This window comes from Enoplosus armatus, chromosome 24, assembly GCF_043641665.1.
Source record: "Enoplosus armatus isolate fEnoArm2 chromosome 24, fEnoArm2.hap1, whole genome shotgun sequence".
NCBI classification, from domain to species: Eukaryota; Metazoa; Chordata; class Actinopteri; order Centrarchiformes; family Enoplosidae; genus Enoplosus; species Enoplosus armatus.
The window spans coordinates 12,245,352-12,266,486 of NC_092203.1; the positions used below are offsets into that span (position 1 = coordinate 12,245,352).

General features: G+C 41.7%; 1 protein-coding gene and 1 pseudogene across 3 annotated transcripts; one reads left to right on the forward strand and one right to left on the reverse strand.

Annotated features, from left to right (window-relative positions):
* LOC139306579 (protein NLRC3-like) overlaps positions 1-21,135 on the forward strand; it is a 204,095-nt pseudogene that overhangs the window by 173,222 nt on the left and 9,738 nt on the right.
* xdh (xanthine dehydrogenase) lies at positions 1,221-20,491 on the reverse strand. Of its 3 annotated transcripts, none has more exons than XM_070930473.1 (35): positions 20,429-20,491; positions 19,079-19,136; positions 17,253-17,349; positions 16,964-17,072; positions 16,676-16,802; positions 16,407-16,468; positions 16,000-16,086; positions 15,829-15,909; positions 15,121-15,265; positions 14,926-15,018; positions 10,031-10,182; positions 9,256-9,349; positions 8,501-8,610; positions 8,176-8,360; positions 7,938-8,100; positions 7,660-7,749; positions 7,316-7,485; positions 7,115-7,241; positions 6,915-7,034; positions 6,735-6,831; positions 6,522-6,646; positions 5,567-5,700; positions 5,395-5,482; positions 4,890-4,976; positions 4,615-4,806; positions 4,384-4,529; positions 4,160-4,241; positions 3,977-4,072; positions 3,558-3,761; positions 3,063-3,115; positions 2,859-2,973; positions 2,372-2,437; positions 2,008-2,196; positions 1,732-1,899; positions 1,221-1,271 (listed from the first exon to the last, which is right to left on the reverse strand). In XM_070930473.1, the coding sequence occupies exons 1-35, from the start codon at positions 20,489-20,491 to the stop codon at positions 1,221-1,223; spliced, it is 4,026 nt and encodes a 1,341-aa protein (XP_070786574.1). The 3 variants fall into 3 exon arrangements, with proteins under 3 accessions (XP_070786574.1, XP_070786573.1, XP_070786572.1); XM_070930472.1 differs by having other exon boundaries at positions 15,994-16,086; XM_070930471.1 differs by having other exon boundaries at positions 15,829-15,905; positions 15,978-16,086.

The following is a 21,135-nucleotide window of genomic DNA, read 5'->3' on the forward strand; positions in this document are numbered from 1 at the left end:
CAAAGTCAGAGAACAAAAGAAGCCAAAGTGTTAATGTTGTGTTAATATTACAACAATATGGGACAAAGTGGCACAAAAATAAAACACAAAGATTGTACAAAAATGGCCCAAATCAGGCAGCCAAATGCAGGTTAGAACCGGCTCACATTCGGTGCCCGAACACTACCACTTTGTCAGGTGGTATTATCAAATGCTAACTGTTGTTATATCAAGTCTTACCAGCCTTCAGCAGTAGGTATTAATCTGTCTCAGAATATCAACAGAAGTCCCAAATATCATGTTTCTCAAAGCCAAAGCAAAGAAATAATTGTCCATCTAACGTCTGAAAGTAAGGAAGTGAACGAGACGTGCAGGACGTCGTGTGGTTGGTGGTGACAAACATGTGACCCTCATACTTCACACTTTGACCACACAATTAACAAGGAGGTGATCCTCAGGGAGTCTGACCTGCTGTGACACCTCACTGTGAAGGTCCAGCACCCCCCACCCATCACTCTGCTGTGTTGTAGTGAGCTCCAGTCTATTCACCCGTTTGCTCACCTGATTCATGTTTCCCACCAAAATGACACTTTTCTTGATGTTTGTTTTCCACATCTTTACATTTTTATTCCAGTGTTCATTTACCAGCTGCTTGAAATAAACTGAGGGACAGTCCAGAAAAACATCCTTTTAAAAGTTTTATTTGATTAATATGGTTATATAATAATAATAGCACATAACAGTGAAAACAAAATCATAATTTAATCTGATTCACATTATATTTCATGTTGATGTGTTTATAAACAGTAAGTATAAGTGCAGCACAAATCAGTGTAAACAATTATTACAGATCTGATGATTCATTCTGGCTGAACTGAGCTGAAATAATGAAAGTGCTAATAATATTTCTGATAGTGAATCTATGAGTGATTCATGTAACATTTTTTACAGTGTAAGATTGACTCTCTGTGAAGAAATCATGTTTTATTCCCTGAGTCCTTTATGGAAAATAATATGCTGCCATTAACTTCAGTGAGCATAAAACAGCTAACTGCATGTTTTGGTTATTCGAGTGTTATGCTAACGTAGCTAACGATAGCTCTTTACCAACAATGCATCATGAACTGTTGCTGGAAGTCCTGATCCGGCAGGGAGGAATCGGATTGGGTAGTGATTATGAATGGCTCATTATGTTTTTGTAGTTTTACAGATTCTCCAGTGACCATCTCTGGTTGAACGTCCTAGACTTGTACAGACCAGGGGCTGAAGGTACCAGGCTCTGCAAGAGGACACTGCAACAGAATAACAGTTGGCAGGTTTGAGTGTACAGCAACTGGGAACTAGGCCTCATCACCCAACATCAGTGGGCATAACCACGAGAGCTTAGCTTTGCCTTTTTCTGTCATTTCTTGTCCTTGTCCAATCATTGCCCAGATTCATGCCAGATCCTTTTCTCAAAGCATTACTGCCACTACAGTAGCAACCACTACCAAAACATTGTAACAAGACATTCAGTGTGCCACCGTTTCAATTTCAAATAAACTTCTAGCTAAATGCAACCATGGTCACTGTATCCGCTGACCTTTGATCTTCAGATTTTGTAAGAGCTGAAAGAGATCTGACTGAAGTGTTAAAGAGGGTTTAGTTTTGTGGATTGTATTTTCTTGTCTGATCCTTCCTGTAGTGTCTCTAAACTCTCGTGGTACCAATACTAAAACCAACACAAACAGATATTTGAACAAGCTTTCATACCAGTTTGGTGAATCGGTCGCTGCAAGCATTGCGGATCCTCTCGGCGGAGGCAGGGCTGTCTAACCTGAAGGGACCACTGATACCCGACTCTGCCCGGGAAGCGCTGATGGCATCTTTGATGGCGAAGAAAACAGACGCCGCCAGAAAGAGAGGAGGCTCGCCCACAGCCTGGAGGGAAAAAATGAAAACAACTTCAAACTACTCCAAAATAAATGTTCCCCGTATCAATCTGAGCAGTTGTGTTAAAAATGTTCTCAGCGGTGTCAGAGGTGTTACCTTGGAGGCGAAGATGGCCTTATCATTGGGTGCGTCGCGGAGCAGCGAGACGGTAAGCTGGGTGGGAATGTCACCAAAGGCCGGGATCTTATAAGAACCAGGACCCCGAGTGAGGAGGACTCCCTGTGGCGAATAATGAAGCTCCTCCAGGGTGAAGAGACCCAGACCCTGCATGAATCCTCCTTCCACCTGAAGAGAGACAAGAGAGGATATTTTGACCTGCGGGAGGCGCTAGAGGAAAAGAGATTTACACATCTGTTTTTCAATATTAAATGATTACCTTTAATTGGAGGAGTGTCTGAATTAAGTTTTCCAGATAAGATTTAGATTAATGTATTAATGATTCATTGATTGATTGACTCACCTGTCCGATGTCTATAGCTGGGTTGAGACTGTGACCAACGTCCATCACTATGGTGGTACTCAGGTTCTACAACACAAATATACAAATATATGATAATCAATGAACATTACAAACAAACTAATGTTCAAAAGTTATTAAAGATTAACCTTGCTGAATTTCTAAACTTAAACCATTGTGCAAACCTGCACAATGAAAAGGCATGCTGCATTAGCTGCTAGCACTTGGACAGTCAATAGTCAATTAAAGAGGATCTGGAGGGCTTAAAAAGCAGACTGTGAACGACAAGAAGGTCTGGTTACCGACAAGATGGTATCATAAGCATAGAAGTTTATAAAGACATCGTAATATAATTTATATGTAGAGTAAATAACATAGGGCCTAATATTGATCCTTGTCAACAATTTAAAACCAACAGCAACAGTTTGCAGCAACTCTAAAAGAACATTTAATTCTTTCTAGCTGAACTTATCCTTCATAAAGAACACACCTTGTGAGCTCCGGTCAAACAGTCAATCTCCACCTCTGAACAGGCAACTCCATAGGTGAAGTAGTTGAACGCTCTGCCTGAGTTTGAGTCAAAGTCGTAACCAAGATCCGGAGTCCTGATAAGAAACAGGAAACACTGAAACTCCATCCTGGACTTTATTTATCAACAGGTTTAATGAACCAGCGACTCACTCAGTGAACTCACTTGTAAAAGCCGTTTGAACTGAGGTTGACTCTGTCGAAATACGCTGCTTTCACCTGAAACACAGATAGAAATAAACTGGGTTTCTCATCATTTCGACAAAGTAAAACAAGATCATGGCTTAGTGTTTCATCATTAGTATCTAAAAATGACACACATCAAATCATAATTATGGAACACTAAGTCAGAACTATGAAAGACTGAAATCTGACAGTCATTTTAACATTGTCATTATTTTTTTGGGGTGGGGGAACAAAGGTCACTGACTGGAATCGAACCTGCTACATTGCAAGGCCACGCTGCTACCAAGGTGCTCCAACTTTGTCATTATTTAAGCATAATTATGGGAACCAAATTAACTCAGAAATAAAGTAGTTGTGATTTTCTAATTTAGTAAGTGAAAGGTGAGATACAAAGACATAATTACAAGCGTCTGAGAAATAAAGAGAAATTAAAGTACTACTATGGCATGTATTCTTAATCAATTGTCCTGCTCACCCAGTCTTCCCATGATCCATTGGGGTTCTTGGTCTTGTACGGTTCCAGACGTTTCACGAGGATCTCACATGCATTCTGCACGGCGGCTCCATTGAGGTCTGAGGAGGCAGAGGCGGCGGTGGGGCTAGTGTTGGGGACTGTGTTGGTACTCGTCTCTGAGATGTGGATCTTTGAACAGGGGATAACCAGAACCCTGCTGGCAACCTGGACTCACAATCACAGACACACTGTTGAAGCCCATGATGAAGTGCTAGTTAGTTCCTCTAATGGCCACTAGATCTATTAATACTGAAATAAACTGAAACCAACAGCTGCATGAAATGTAGGTAATCAACCAAAAACCTGATTTTGGAAAAAAGTCAAATTAATGAGCTAAAAAAGAAAAAAAATCAGTGTAATGGTTTGTTAAGCTCAGGTACCTGGACCATCTTAGTGTGGAGTCCCTGTCCCATCTCTGTCCCACCATGGGTCAACAACACCGAGCCGTCTGTGTAGATATGAACCAGAGCTCCAGCCTGCAGACACACAGAGACATGAACTAATGCAAATTCATGATGTCACATCAATGTTAAATAAACCATTCAGCCTTTATCGGATCAGACCTGGTTGAGGAAGACAGAGGTGAAGCTGATGCCAAACTTGGTGGGGACGATGGCGAGGCCTCGTTTGGTCCAACGGTTCTGTCTGGCAGAAAAAAAACACAGAAAGAGTTCATTTCAACCAGCACTTGCAGAACTCAACTTCTTTTGGACAATTTTTACCTGTTGTGAGTACCTGTTGCTTTGGTCCTTTGTTGAAGTGCTAAACAATGTCCAATTGTTTTTACCTGTTGTAGAGTTTGATGGCGGTTTGGCGTTCCTGGTAGCCACAGCGTGACAGGCACTCGTCCCAGCAGCGGTCCAGCGTGAACTGGTCCAGGATCTGGTTGTAGGGTGTCGACTCACCTTCCACATACAGGTTCAACCGACGCACCTGCAGCACAGGGTCACTGATTGGACGCTGCTCATCCACTAGAATTCATCTCATCATGTCTGACTTTATTCATCCACCTATGTACCTCCTCGGCCGGCCTGCCCAGACTCTGAGCTACGTCAGTCATCCAGCTCTCAGCGACCATCATGCCTTGCGGCCCTCCAAAGCCCCTGAAGGCCGTGTTGGACGGCAGGTTGGTGCGGCACAGGAAGCCGCGGCCGCGCACGTTCGCCACGCTATACGAGTTCTCCATATGGAACAGAGCGCGCTCCAGGACCTCGACGAATGCACACAGGTGATAATCATCAGCACATCATCAGTAAAGTGAGGTCATACTCTGTTGTTAGTCATGATACTCACTGACAGAGAGAGATCCATGGAGTTTCCAGTGTTACTATAGTACGACACGTCCAGGGCCATGACCTTACCGCTGTTTAGGAAACCCACCTGGAGCAAGAAAAGAAGAAGAAGAAGAAGTGATTACTAACGTGGGAGACTCAAGTGAAACTACAACATCTAGACCAACAGAGGAAGCAAAAGACAACGGTAGGGTAGTTTTCGGCTACTAGTATCTGACCTGTTCAGTAGGGTAGTGAATTTACAATTCAATAAACTCAATTTGAAAAAACTTTATTCATCCATAATTTTAACCATATAAGCACAATTATACAAATTGCTACAACAACAAAATAGACTAGGAAACAGTTACGAAGTACTACTAGAGCTGCTGTTACTAATATTGCTGCTTCTAAAATTACTATTACTAACAAAAGTACAACAGGTTCATCTTTACTGCTACTACTGCTAGTACTGCTGCTGATGGTACTGCAGAAAGTTCCCTCTCCAGCAGGGGGCATCCTCCAACCTTGTATTTTCCATAGAAGGGGTGTCGTCCTCCAGTGATCAACATGTCCTCGTCTCTGTCCAACATACACCTCACAGGCCTCTTCAGTCTGACACAAGGAGGAAGACAGTCATTAGAAATTAAAATGTATTTCAAAGTGAGAGAATCAAACTAAAGTGATTCTGAGACGTACTTGTTCGCTGCCACGGCAACCACAGTGGACAATATGGTGGTTCGGCTCTCCTTCCCTCCAAAGCCTCCACCCATCCTCTTCACCCGGACCACCACCCTGTTAGCAGGGACGCCCAACGCCTTCGCCACCAGAGACTGACACAGACAGAGATACAGACGGTCACTCAGTCCTTTTTCATATTCATATTTTAACGCATTTATATTTTTAAATAAACACAGGTACAAATAATCAGTCACACAGAGTCGACTGTTCATTTTAAACTATATATATATATATATATATATATATATATATAGTAGACATAGATATACAGAGATAGTAAAAGATGCAGTAGACGCAGTACAAGAAGCAGTAGATGCAATACCATACAAACAGTAGTTGATGCAGTAATAGATTCAGTAGTAGAAGCAGTAGATGCAGTTGTAGATGCAGTACTTCCTGCAGTTATACAGAGATAGTAAGAGATGCAGTAGATACTGTAGAATCAGTAGTAGAGGCTGAAAAGGCAGTAGATAGTAGATACTGCAGTTGATAAAGTAGAATCACAAAATACAGTAATACTGAGTACTACTGTTTCAGAGTATTGTTACCTGTGTTTTATGTTTCGGAGTACTGTTACCTGTGTTTTGTGTTTTGTAGTATTGTTACCTGTGTTTCAGAGTACTGTTACCTGTGTTTTGTGTTTTGTAGTATTGTTACCTGTGTTTTGTAGTACTGTTACCTGTGTTTTGTAGTATTGTTACCTGTGTTTCAGAGTACTGTTACCTGTGTTTTGTGTTTTGTAGTATTGTTACCTGTATTTTGTAGTATTGTTACCTGTGTTTCAGAGTGCTGTTACCTGTGTTTTGTAGTACTGTTACCTGTGTTTTGTAGTATTGTTACCTGTGTTTCAGAGTACTGTTATCTGTGTTTTGTGTTTTGTAGTATTGTTACCTGTGTTTCAGAGTACTGTTACCTGTGTTTTGGAGGCAGACTGAGTAGAAACGAAGAGCTCCATCTCTCCGTCTTCTCCTCTGGGAACAGCCAGAGTGACGTTTGTCTCCAGGTAGAAATGTTCCTGACCTCCAATGTGCATCTCACCTGTCAGATAATCAATCAATAATTAATTAATAATCAATAACTGATCAGCTGGAATCAGGAGGAAGTCATACACACAGACAGGTCCTACCTTCCAGGATGTGGTCTGCCTGTGTAAACCCCGCCTCCAGGTCTCCCTTCTGGATGGTTCTGATTGGCTGATAGAAGGACTGGGCGGCGATGGCTTCCTGTCAATCAAACCAACAATAGTTTCTATCTCTAATTAGCATGCAGGTGTCATCCACAGAAGTCCAGGTGTTTCTGGTCTCACCTGGATGGTGACGACCGGCTGCAGCTCTTCATACTGGATCCTGATAGCTTTGGCGGCTCTCTGAGCGTGAAGCTGAGTGTCGGCCACCACGGCGCCGATGATGTGACCAACACAGGTCACCTGCAGAGAGGAGGGAGACATCATCAACCTGGTCGTGAACCTGACAGATGACCTGATTGGTTGGACTAACAGAGACACACCTGGCGGTCAGCGAGGACAGTCTCGTCATATTCGATAGGGCCGGTGGCGTTACTGCCGGGGATGTCATCAGCAAACACACAGCAGACCACGCCGGACATACATTCTGCTGCAGAGGTATCTATAGAACTGTAACACACACCTGGGTTAAACATGACAGGTATGTTGTGCAGGTGTGTGTGTTGTACAGGTGTGAATCTTACCGGATGTGAGCATGTGCTTTGCTGCTGGTGACGAGCGCCAGGTACAGCTCGTTCTCGTACAGCGGCACATCGTCGCAGTAAACCGCCTCACCTGTAGCCTGCTTCAGAGCCGACAGGTGCATCATGGGACGGCCCACCGTGTCGTCCTGGCTCCGCCCCTCCGGCACTGCCTGGAGGAGACATGTGACGTTAACCATGAGATGTGGCTGAAAGCCTTGGAAATGAAAAGTAAGGACGGTAAAGAATAAACTCCACATGACTTCCACATGAATATAATTCATATTTCCCCTAACTGGATTTTTATTGCCATTTTAACTCAGTAACCAAGGCAACCATGTTTGTACCTGGTAGACCTGAACACTGGACGGAGTCTCGGGGTGATAAATCTCTGCAGCGCTCCGACAGTCTGACCCGACCTCTTCCACATTCACACCCTGACGAATGAAACATCGAAACATGAAATTCAGGTCTATAAAAACGATTCTTTAAAGGTAATTACACACTAAACAGTACAGTCCAGGACTGGGACAGTTGTCCTCGGAGGTTCAGAAACCAGATAAACCAGATAAACCAGGTAGACGTCAGAATATAAAATGTAGAAATGCTGAAAGTAGTTTGTGACCTGCTCTCGGAGCTTCTGCAGCACCATCAGGTAGAACTTGTAGAAGAGGCTGAGGGTCAAAGTTCGCCGGTACGTCACCATGCCGCCCGGTGCAGAGGGGTCGAGGGTCATCTCCTCTGCCAATGAGGAGCAAGCCTCCTGCAGAAGCTCCTCCCCCCACTGCCTGGAGGACATCAGAGAGTGTGACATTGTTCCCTCCATTGATTCTTATTATTATCCAAGTCACTGTGTTTGTTACCTTCCCAGCAGCCCGTTCGCCGTCTTCTTCGCCAGCACTGTGGTCGCCGCCATGCCGCCGTAGCTCAGCCTCAAGTCCTCGACAACATTGGTCCCAGGAGTGAAGGTTACGCTCATCGCCGCGGTGACGATGCTGATGTCATCCTCCCGGCGAGGAGACTGTTTGAAAGCGGAGACGAATTGAGTCTGAAAAACACCAAAACACCAGTGTCAGAGTCTGGGTACAGTTCTGTGACAGGGGTTGCTGGGCGACTGACAGCAACTGCCAGGTGGTGCTAGGAAAAAGAGAGTGGTTGCCAGGTGACAGACAGTGGTGCTGTACCTACCTTCTTGCTGTATGGGATCTCTACAGACAGCAGGACCTCTTGCGGTCGCAGAGTTGTCTTCCTGTAACCTGTGAAGAAACTGTCGTCCATCTGAACCACACGGCTGCCACCTGACACACAGACCGAAAGACAGAGATTGGGGTCAAAGGTCAAAGGTCAGCACCACAGTTTAGACCTGTTGTCCCTGTTGTGTTTACAGAAGACATGAATAACTCAGATTGAGTCGCTCTGTTAAAAGACCTTGTAATGAAATCATCGCGTCCGAGCATATAAAGGGACATCGAACACAATGTAACATAACATATAACAGCATATAACATAACATATTGTTTTTGCTTTTCTGACACATGCTGTGATATAAACTTATATAACAAGTGTTTACAGCCAGACAGAGTGACGCAACACTTTGGATCAAAGGTCAATTGAACGCCTCCTGACAAATCTGGAGAAAGTAAACACACCGTGACAATGTGTTTACACAGATACCGTTCAGTATCATGACTTCATATAAAGTATCCAGAAAATGACTTTAGTACTTTATAGCACCTTTCAAAATAAAGTTCACACAGTAGAAGTGATACATGTCATTGTGTGTGTGTGTGTGTGTGTGTGTGTGTGTTCAGTAGTTCTTCTATCAGTGAACTCTGATCCCACTGATGAACGAGATTCCTGGACTATCACAAGAATGAATAACAACTCTGTGTGTGTGTGTGTGTGTGTGTGTGTGTGTGTGTGTGTGTGTGTGTGTGTGTTACCCTTGTCCATCAGTGTGAGTTTGCAGCCCGCTGCCATAAAGACAGGGTTGAGGTCTGATATGGGGCTGGCTGTCATGATGTTTCCACCAACAGCCTGAAAACACAACAACACAGAGATGTTTTTATTCATATCTGCAAACATGTTTTACTGACTTTTGTTGCACAAAATAACCAGAAAATATCAGCAGCAAGTTCTTAATTCAAGCTTTGTGAACCAGAGCTGAAACGGCTCTGTGTATTTGCTGAAAACACTCCCCTCTCCACAGCACCCTGAACTACCTACTGGCTCTGTTTAACTCCTGGAAAACAGCACTGACTGTGTATTTTCTGAGAGAACTCCACTCAGACCCCCTGAAGTACCCATCAAGTATTGTGTTTTTGCTGGTTAAACTCACCTCCCCGAAAACCCACTGGCTTTGTATAGCTCCTGGAGAAGGTCCATTACTCAAGCCCCCTGAAATAACAATCGAATCTGTGTATTTGCTGGAAATGCTCTACACTCCCAGGCCTTCTGAACTACCAACCGGCTCTGTGTATCTCCTGGAAAAGACTCTCCCAGTATCCTTGAACTATTGATTGACTCCGTATATTTCCTGGAAATGTTCTATTCTGACCTGGGAAGCCTGCTCTCCCAGGCCCCCTGAAGCGCCCACGGTGCGCTCTGTACTTGGTTTCTTGAGAATCACTCTGGACCAGCGCTACATGTTCAGCTGGGATCGAACCTATAACCTGATTACTGCCTTGCTTCAGAGATGGTAACCAGAGTGTGACTCACCGCTACGTTGCGTATCTGCAGTCCAGCAAACCAGCGCAGCTGTTCCAGGACGGCGAGGAAGACTTTGGTCTGATAAGGAGGAAGAGTCTCCACTGCCTGCCTCAGCACCGCCCCCATGTGGCTGAGAGTGCAGGCTGCACCAAACACTACACCTACATGCACACAGACAGAAACAGTTTTAGTTGTTTTCACTTTAGTTGAGTGTTGATTGCGACTTTTAGCCATGTTAACAGCCTGCTCACACACTACATTGGTACATAACACAATGCTCACAAAGAAAAGTGCTAATGCTAAAATAGAGTTCTTCTACCTGACTTGAACTCAGGTCTCGCTGAAGTGTCAGGTTTTGGGTCATGTTCATAGCCAATCAAGCAACACTTAGTTTCACTTATATCCCTTTATTGATATTATCATTTTATATATTTTAGTTTTAAACCTGAACAAAGATAGAAAAGCTTTAAAACTATGTTTAGGTTTGTAGTGAGAATTACAGCCTCATGGCAACAACTATTTACTCTTGTGTAATCTGTGTTTATTCAGCTGAAGTTTGGCAGTAATGGTATTATCAGTATTTGTTTCAGTACTAGTATCAGTGTCAGTAGTTGTTGCAGCACTAGTATCAGTATCAGTAGTTGTTGCAGTACTAGTATCAGTATCAGTTAGTTGTTGCAGTACTAGTATCAGTGTCAGTAGTTGTTGCAGTACTAGTATCAGTGTCAGTAGTTGTTGCAGGACTAGTATCAGTGTCAGTTAGTTGTTGCAGTACTAGCGTCAGTATCAGTTAGTTGCAGTACTAGTATCAGTGTCAGTAGATGTTGCAGTACTAGTATCAGTATCAGTTAGTTGTTGCAGTACTAGTATCAGTGTCAGTTAGTTGTTGCAGTACTAGCATCAGTATTTGTTTCAGTACTAGTATCAGTGTCAGTTAGTTGTTGCAGTACTAGTATCAGTGTCAGTAGTTGTTGCAGTACTAGTATCAGTATCAGTATTTGTTTCAGTACTAGTATCAGTATCAGTTAGTTGTTGCAGTACTAGTATCAGTATCAGTAGTTGTTGCAGTACTAGTATCAGTGTCAGTTAGTTGTTGCAGTACTAGTATCAGTATCAGTAGTTGTTTCAGTACTAGTATCAGTATCAGTAGTTGTTGCAGTACTAGTATCAGTATCAGTTAGTTGTTGCAGTACTAGTATTAGTATCAGTAGTTGTTGCAGTACTAGTATCAGTGTCAGTTAGTTGTTGCAGTACTACTACCAGTGTCAGTAGTTGTGGCAGTACTAGTATCAGTATCAGTTAGTTGTTGCAGTACTAGTATCAGTATCAGTAGTTGTTGCAGTACTAGTATCAGTGTCAGTTAGTTGTTGCAGTACTAGTATCAGTATCAGTAGTTGTTGCAGTACTAGTATCAGTATCAGTAGTTGTTGCAGGACTAGTATCAGTGTCAGTTAGTTGTTGCAGTATCAGTTAGTTGCAGTACTAGTATCAGTGTCAGTAGTTGTTGCAGTACTAGTATCAGTATCAGTTAGTTGTTGCAGTACTAGTATCAGTGTCAGTAGTTGTTGCAGTACTAGTATCAGTATCAGTATTTGTTTCAGTACTAGTATCAGTGTCAGTAGTTGTCGCAGTACTAGTATCAGTATCAGTTAGTTGTTGCAATACTAGTATTAGTATCAGTAGTTGTTGCAGGACTAGTATCAGTGTCAGTTAGTTGTTGCAGTACTAGCATCAGTATCAGTTAGTTGCAGTACTAGTATCAGTATCAGTAGTTGTTGCAGTACTAGTATCAGTGTCAGTAGTTGTTGCAGCACTAGTACCAGTGTCAGTTAGTTGTTGCAGTACTAGTATCAGTATCAGTTAGTTGTGTCAGTAGTTGTTGCAGTACTAGTATCAGTATCAGTTAGTTGTTGCAGTACTAGTATCAGTGTCAGTAGTTGTTGCAGTACTAGCATCAGTATCAGTATTTGTTTCAGTACTAGTACCAGTATCAGTAGCTGTTGCAGTACTAGTATCAGTGTCAGTTAGTTGTTGCAGTACTAGCATCAGTATCAGTTAGTTGCAGTACTAGTATCAGTATCAGTTAGTTGCAGTACTAGTATCAGTGTCAGTAGTTGTTTCAGTACTAGCATCAGTATCAGTATTTGTTTCAGTACTAGTATCAGTATCAGTAGCTGTTGCAGTACTAGTATCAGTGTCAGTAGTTGTTGCAGGACTAGTATCAGTGTCAGTTAGTTGTTGCAGTACTAGCGTCAGTATTTGTTTCAGTACTAGTATCAGTGTCAGTTAGTTGTTGCAGTACTAGTATCAGTGTCAGTAGTTGTTGCAGTACTAGTATCAGTATCAGTATTTGTTTCAGTACTAGTATCAGTATCAGTTAGTTGTTGCAGTACTAGTATCAGTATCAGTAGTTGTTGCAGTACTAGTATCAGTGTCAGTTAGTTGTTGCAGTACTAGTATCAGTATCAGTAGTTGTTGCAGTACTAGTATCAGTATCAGTAGTTGTTGCAGGACTAGTATCAGTGTCAGTTAGTTGTTGCAGTATCAGTTAGTTGCAGTACTAGTATCAGTGTCAGTAGTTGTTGCAGTACTAGTATCAGTATCAGTTAGTTGTTGCAGTACTAGTATCAGTGTCAGTAGTTGTTGCAGTACTAGTATCAGTATCAGTTAGTTGTTGCAGTACTAGTATCAGTGTCAGTAGTTGTTGCAGTACTAGTATCAGTATCAGTTAGTTGTTGCAGTACTAGTATCAGTGTCAGTTAGTTGTTGCAGTACTAGTATCAGTATCAGTAGTTGTTGCAGTACTAGTATCAGTATCAGTAGTTGTTGCAGGACTAGTATCAGTGTCAGTTAGTTGTTGCAGTATCAGTTAGTTGCAGTACTAGTATCAGTGTCAGTAGTTGTTGCAGTACTAGTATCAGTATCAGTTAGTTGTTGCAGTACTAGTATCAGTGTCAGTAGTTGTTGCAGTACTAGTATCAGTATCAGTTAGTTGTTGCAGTACTAGTATCAGTGTCAGTAGTTGTTGCAGTACTAGTATCAGTATCAGTTAGTTGTTGCAATACTAGTATTAGTATCAGTAGTTGTTGCAGTACTAGTATCAGTATCAGTTAGTTGTTGCAGTACTAGTATCAGTGTCAGTAGTTGTTGCAGTACTAGTATCAGTATCAGTTAGTTGTTGCAATACTAGTATTAGTATCAGTAGTTGTTGCAGGACTAGTATCAGTGTCAGTTAGTTGTTGCAGTACTAGCATCAGTATCAGTTAGTTGCAGTACTAGTATCAGTATCAGTAGTTGTTGCAGGACTAGTATCAGTGTCAGTTAGTTGTTGCAGTACTAGCATCAGTATCAGTTAGTTGCAGTACTAGTATCAGTATCAGTAGTTGTTGCAGTACTAGTATCAGTGTCAGTAGTTGTTGCAGCACTAGTATCAGTGTCAGTTAGTTGTTGCAGTACTAGTATCAGTGTCAGTAGTTGTTGCAGTACTAGCATCAGTATCAGTATTTGTTTCAGTACTAGTATCAGTATCAGTAGCTGTTGCAGTGCTAGTATCAGTGTCAGTTAGTTGTTGCAGTACTAGCATCAGTATCAGTTAGTTGCAGTACTAGTATCAGTGTCAGTAGTTGTTGCAGTACTAGCATCAGTATCAGTTAGTTGCAGTACTAGTATCAGTATCAGTAGTTGTTGCAGTACTAGTATCAGTGTTAGTAGTTGTTGCAGTACTAGTATCAGTGTCAGTAGTTGTTGCAGTACTAGCATCAGTATCAGTTAGTTGCAGTACTAGTATCAGTGTCAGTAGTTGTTGCAGTACTAGTATCAGTGTCAGTTAGTTGTTGCAGTACTAGTATCAGTATCAGTTAGTTGCAGTACTAGTATCAGTGTCAGTAGCTGTTGCAGTACTAGTATCAGTGTCAGTTAGTTGTTGCAGTACTAGCATCAGTATCAGTTAGTTGCAGTACTAGTATCAGTATCAGTAGTTGTTGCAGTACTAGTATCAGTGTCAGTTAGTTGTTGCAGTACTAGTATCAGTGTCAGTTAGTTGTTGCAGTACTAGCATCAGTATCAGTTAGTTGCAGTACTAGTATCAGTGTCAGTAGTTGTTGCAGTACTAGTATCAGTGTCAGTTAGTTGTTGCAGTACTAGCATCAGTATCAGTTAGTTGCAGTACTAGTATCAGTGTCAGTAGTTGTTGCAGTACTAGTATCAGTGTCAGTTAGTTGTTGCAGTACTAGTATCAGTATCAGTTAGTTGCAGTACTAGTATCAGTGTCAGTAGCTGTTGCAGTACTAGTATCAGTGTCAGTTAGTTGTTGCAGTACTAGCATCAGTATCAGTTAGTTGCAGTACTAGTATCAGTATCAGTAGTTGTTGCAGTACTAGTATCAGTGTCAGTAGTTGTTGCAGTACTAGTATCAGTGTCAGTTAGTTGTTGCAGTACTAGTATCAGTATCAGTTAGTTGCAGTACTAGTATCAGTGTCAGTTAGTTGTTGCAGTACTAGTATCAGTGTCAGTTAGTTGTTGCAGTACTAGCATCAGTATCAGTTAGTTGCAGTACTAGTATCAGTGTCAGTAGTTGTTGCAGTACTAGTATCAGTGTCAGTTAGTTGCAGTACTAGTATCAGTGTCAGTAGTTGTTGCAGTACTAGTATCAGTGTCAGTAGTTGTTGCAGTACTAGTATCAGTGTCAGTTAGTTGTTGCAGTACTAGTATCAGTATCAGTTAGTTGCAGTACTAGTATCAGTGTCAGTAGTTGTTGCAGTACTAGTATCAGTGTCAGTTAGTTGTTGCAGTACTAGCATCAGTATCAGTTAGTTGCAGTACTAGTATCAGTGTCAGTAGTTGTTGCAGTACTAGTATCAGTGTCAGTTAGTTGTTGCAGTACTAGTATCAGTGTCAGTCCTCACCGTCCTCAGTGTGCATCACAGTGTTCAGTTCAGGGATGAAGGCTGGAGCCAAGATGACCGGGTACACCATGTTCTTAAACTTCACCTCAATACCTACAAACACACACAGAGAGTGAGTGAACGAGTGAGTGAACGAGTGACTGACTGAGTGAATGAATGAATGAATGAATATGTGTGTTTGAGAGACAGACTGACCCACTTCAGTGTTCCCCACCACCACTCGGGCATCTGGATGTTCCCACTTCAGATGCAGAAACTCGTCCAGACTGTCGGGCTGCAGCCACGCCGCCCTGTCACCACGGAAACACAGCGAGCCCGACCTTTGACCTTTGGTGAGAGACTTGAAGAGGACGAGATAGGATTGTGTCAATCACGTTATTATTCTTTGTCTTACTTCTATTTGGGGGACAATCATGCTCTAAGTCTTTGAACTACAGTTCCCATAATGCTTTGGTAGTATAATGTTGTATCCAGTGTCCTCATGGATGAACAGACAACTATCACTGATCACTGAGACACTGAAGGAAACTTAAAAACATGATGATTCTCAGGCAGGTTCTGCAGCTGTAATAAGTTTCTTTTTTTCTGATTGTTGAGCGGATTTTTGGATGTTTAGTCATGGTATCAGATATAAAGTGTAAACCACACTGAAATCTAAAAATATGAGTTCAGATTTGACTGAGTTATGACTCCAAGAAGAAGAAGTGCGATCTGCTGCAGGTCCAGTTGCCAAACTACAATAACTAACTTCCTGTTGCACGCTGACAATGTCCTGGTTTATATGTATTTTTAAAATTAACTAACCCTAACCCTAAATTTAGTTTAACAGAATTTAAGAAAAATTGTTTAAAATCTGCTCCACTGCCTCTTGATGATGTGTGTGTTACTGTGTGTGTTGTTTACCATGAGTTCAGGGGGGAAGATGACCTCCTGCGTGGGGTCAAAGGGCACAAAGTCTGCTGCATTAAATAGAGACTTGGCTTCCTGCACAAAGACATACAGTTTACAGTCAGAATCGCTGAACATGCTGGTCTGAAAACAGTTTATACAACAGTTAATTAGACTTACATCAACGTCTTCCTCTAAGCTCTTCTCAGCTCCGTTCCCATTGGCCATACAGCAGCCGTTCTCCCGCCCCCTGCCCCCACAGCACCCCCCCTCCTGGAGGAAAACACACACCAGCACATTTGAACTACTTTCTAGCAGCCATTATGGTGCATGCTGTTTGGGCCACAACATTTACCAGCAGTCCTGTTCATAATTATTTTAATTTAAACTGAAAGTGACACTAAGCAGAAGTTTCGTTTAAATATTTGTAAAATGTGTTAATTCAGCCAAAGTACTGGAGAGAAATCTGATTATTTAATTATTGATCTGCTGCATTTATAAACAGATTTACTGCAGTGTAAACACATTTCTGTGCAACCTGATGTCTTCTGATCGAGGGTGTGTCTACAATTTGAAATGTGTGTGTGTCTCACCACAGTGAAAGTCTTGTATCCCTCCAGTATGGGTCTGTATCCGGTGCAACGACACAGATTTCCTGAAAAGAATATCATTTTCTTAGTGTTGTCAATGCAGTTCTGACATATTTAGTGCTGATAGTGTTTCTTTATGTTGTGTCACTTCTGGCAAATGTTGATCAGTGGTTACATATTATATTATTATATATATAAATGAATACATGTTGTGTAAGATACATTTAGACTTCCATATCCAGTTAACTATGCTAATCAACCCCTTGCCATACCGTGGAAGGCCTCCTCTACGTCGGCCATTTTGGGTTTGGGGTTGTTCCTCAGCAGAGCGTACATGGACATGACGATCCCCGGTGTACAGAAACCGCACTGAGAGCCGTGAGCCCTCGCTATTCGCTCCTGAAGATGAAAACACATTTCTAATTATTGATGTCTGTCATAAAACATGTTCAAACCTGGAACACATTGAAGCAGCTTGTTGTGGACTTCTGCTGCCCTCTGGTGGCCAAAGATCTATTAATCCAGCTTTAATGCAAGTCAAAGAAGAGTGTGTGTTTTACCTGCACAGGGTGTAGTTTTCTTGCCACACTGCCGATGCCCTCCACGGTCGTCACGGCAACCAGGTGTAGGGAGCAGAGGGGGGCGAGACAGGCGTTGACAGCGTAGTGACTGGATGGAGTTAAAGACTATTCATCTGCTCACAATTAGTTTATTTATCAGCTGTGAAATCAGTTTGTTATCATGATGCTTCAGATGTCAGATGAGAGCACATGACTGCAGCTGACACACACAAACATATATACACACACGCACAAACATATATACACACACACACTTGGTTTAGGATACAGCAGCTGTTGAGTGTGTGTTTGGTATCTGGACAGCATGACAGTACAGGCTCCACAGCCGCCCTCAGCACAACCCAGCTTAGTTCCTGTTAAACCCACTGAACACACACACACACACACACACACACACACACACGGTGAGTTTACAGTGAATCATTGACAGCGACGCGTGATCATCTGCAGAGTCCAGTCACGCTCTCAGAAACACACTCTGACCTCCTGACTGTTAAAGACTAAACCGACTGTTCTTACTGTAAATGAGTAAAAGACGACATAAAGGGGTCTGGGTGACTGAACTTTGAAATAGTGGGTTTGGGGCCTCTAAACTCTTGTTCAGATACAGGAGGCTGCGTAGGGTGGTAAGGTGGCAGCACACCAGACGCCGCCCCAGTGGCTGAGGATGCCATTGTATCAGTGGTGGAGGCTTACTGGGTGGATATACATCGTTTTTAGGGGCTTAGTATGGTTGGCTTGACAAGGTGTCGTCATTTAAAACAATACTGAAGCGGGGGAGTCCGTTATCGTCTCTATGTGGACATCTGGGAGTCCGTTATCGTCTCTACGTGCCAGGCAATCATGGAGCAGGATTTTCTGTTGCTGTGTTTAATTTAGTCCTTGAGGAGGTTGGAGAGGTCCTTGTGAATGTTCTGTATTTTTCAAATATGTTACAGTGGTGCTTGGCTAGGGACCAGATGTTCAATTGGTTCTGGAAGAGGTTCTAGCTTCCAGAGGTCCTTGAGGAGGTTTCTGATGTGTTTGAGGTGTTTCAGGGGTCCTTGAAGACACTCAGATGGTCCTTGAGGAAGTCCCATTGGTCAGAGATCTCTGACAAGGTACCAAAAGTCCTTGAAGAGGTTCCATGAGTCCTCAAAGGGCCCTGAAGAGGGTCCAGGACTCACATAACCTGTTTAAGGGCCCCTAGAATTTCCTCAACAAACTCTAAGGACTTCTCCAAGCTCCTGAAGGACTCCCAGGGCAACAACCCCAGCAACAGAAAACCTTGCTCTCCGTCTGGTACACAGACGCCTGCCAGCCAATCAGGACTTTATCTCCAGATCTTTAAAAATCAGAAAGTGAATGTTTTTATTGTCTCTCATCCTGCCTACAGTGAAAAATGGAAAATCAACATGTCAAGAGTCCGATATTAAAATAAAGTTAGACTTCAGCTGTTATCTCGTTCCAGAATCTAAAGTTTCTTTTGACTTTGACCTGCTGGATGTTATCTCAGAGTCGGTCACTGACCTCACACAGGATGGGGTTTTTTTTATGGGAACACCAATAAACCAAACTCAATATCACAAAACACAAATTTAAAACATGGAAACATCAGTTGTAGCTTTCAATTTTGTTACAGGAGATTTGTGTCCTCAGCTGGACAGGCTGGAACAGGAACTAAGAGGTGTTATTCCTTCAAAATAAATAACGCACCTTTTCTTTCTGTCTTTTTTTATTTCATTTGGAAACCTATTTTGCTTTATTGATTGCATCAGAGGATTTTTGTAAACTCAAGCTGGAAATTTTACTAATTCATCATCTGAGCCAGCAGAATCTGGAAAGAAGAAAAACAAAACAGGACAGATTGTACAATAGATATAATACAATGATCATAAAATAAGAAGTGAAACTTTAGTGACGTTAACGTGAAGTTGTGAAACAGGAAACCTGTATGTCACAACCAAAACACTCAACGAGGTTCAACATGTATCCGAGTGAAGTTTTGTATGTGATACAGTATATATATATATATATATATATATATATGTATGTATATATATATATGTATGTATATTAATATGTGTGTGTGTGTGTGTGTGTGTGTGAGCCTACATTTCCTCCTCAGATACGTCAACAGGGTCATCTCAGGATCTGCATTTTTTTCAACAATCTGCAGCACAAAAAATTAAAAATAGAAAATTCGTAGTCAATGTTTAATCAATAACAACGTCCAAAAGAAATCCAAGTTAAATATATTAAGTCTAAAAGATGCTGGAATAAATATTGAAGATGTGACCGTCCTCAGTGGTAGCTACCATTAAGTACGTAATTGTTCATAAGTAGGTCTCAACTTTTCTATGAATTGATTGAATTCTATTTGTTGATTGACAGAAAAGTTTTATTATTGATTAATCTGTCATTGTCGTCTCTAGGGGACACCTGGGTCTAAGTAGAAACCTGAGTTACTTTAAGCCAGGTTTAAAGTTAATCCTCAACAGAACCTGTGCTGCTAAAGGAACAACACAAGGAGTAAGAATATGATAAATGATGTCAAATGTTTATGAACTCACCACAGAGAAACGTATATTAGAGCTGGAACTATTATTGATCAGAAAAAAAGTCTACAGATTCATCAGTAATGATAATGAGTTGCAACCCACACGTTATACTATATAATTAATTCTATCTAGTTGGACCAAAGTTATAGATAGTTCATTATATCAGGACTGTTTAGGAATACTACAAAAACATTGTGCTAATGTCATATCTTTCTCTATCTAGTCGGTATTTTTAGACTCAATATATTTAAATTTGACCTTTAAGAAGAAAGTATTACTCTTATTATTATTATTTCAATAATAATAATTATACTATTATGAATTATTAATTGAACTTGTGTTTCTTTGATCGTGATGTCTTGTTATGTCTTATGTACACCACCTTGAAATTCTCATTTTGTTCCGCATTCTCATGTTTCATATTGATCTGTTTCATGTTCACTCTGTCATGCTTACATGACTTTTTGCCCATTCATTTCTTATTTGTTTGTTGAAATCAAATTACTTCATCGTACTTCTACCACTAAACTCTGCATAACATTTTACTGCACTCTGTACAACTGATTCATGAATCTTTCAGTTTTTGAAATATTATTACAATATGTTATTTTAGCCATATTAGAGAAGGTAAAAACAACATAAAACACATTAAAGTCGCTGTTAAACTTCGTAAGCAGCAGAAGCCCTATAATGGTATCATTAGAAACTATCAAGCACATAGGTTCATAAAGGTAGCTGGCGTTATTTAAACGTTATAGAAGGTAAAAAGGGTCCACATAAAGTCACGGTAGCAGAGACACGTGAACATCACAGGAATATCATTGAAGTGTTACAGTGACGAACAGAACTCCGTTTCAAATTTAGCAATATGATACATTTAAATTGAATTTGAGTTATTTTTTACCTTCTTCCCATTAACGAAGAAGATTAGTTCGTCAGACCGGGACTCGATTTCGGTATCGGCCATGACCCCGTGCATCCCCCTCATGTTGTCGGTACTCTTCGTCCTCTCCACGTTATCTGTCTTGAATGATCCGGACTGCCGCTGCTCACAGGGGTGGACCCTTCACAGAGAGGTGTGTCCTTCAGGGACCTGGAGTCTGAAACTGCCCCTGCTCCCCCCAAAACACCGCGATCCATCAACCTCACTGAGGCCGAATCTGATGGTGCGTTCAGGTGCTCCGAAATTACCCGGAGGTTTCCCATAAACAATAGTCATCGAAAAATCGTGATTGATTCATTTTCTGTCAATTGATTAATCAAGTTTTGAACTGAAAGTTTTTTTGTTTTGTCTGAGTGAAGAAATGAAATGATTTGATTAGTTTGTCTATGGGTTTTTACACCTTCTGACCTACAGTACCAGACCTGACCTTTGACCGCTGATCAAGCATAGGGATCACACCCCTCTTTAGGCTAATTATTCTCAGCTAGGACTGTCAAAGGACACCCAACACACTCCCGGCTGTTCATTAATGTTTGACTGAAGCAGTGTTTAACATCACGAGGGACGAACTGACGCAACGCCTCAAAGCACTGAGTCTTCAGTCAGCTCCAGTTCCTCCTAATGAGGTTTGAAGTTGAGTTTTTTTACTTTGATTGCAGTCTGAGTCA

Coding starts and splice junctions, on each gene's coding strand:
- xdh (XM_070930471.1), bottom strand. CDS start 20,491: ATGGCCGATACCGAAATCGAGTCCCGGTCTGACGAACTAATCTTCTTC. Junction 4,242..4,383: donor GCCATCAAACTCTACAACAG/GTAAAAACAATT, acceptor TTTTTCTGCCAG/ACAGAACCGTTGGACCAAAC. Junction 3,116..3,557: donor ATGGATCATGGGAAGACTGG/GTGAGCAGGACA, acceptor TCTGTGTTTCAG/GTGAAAGCAGCGTATTTCGA.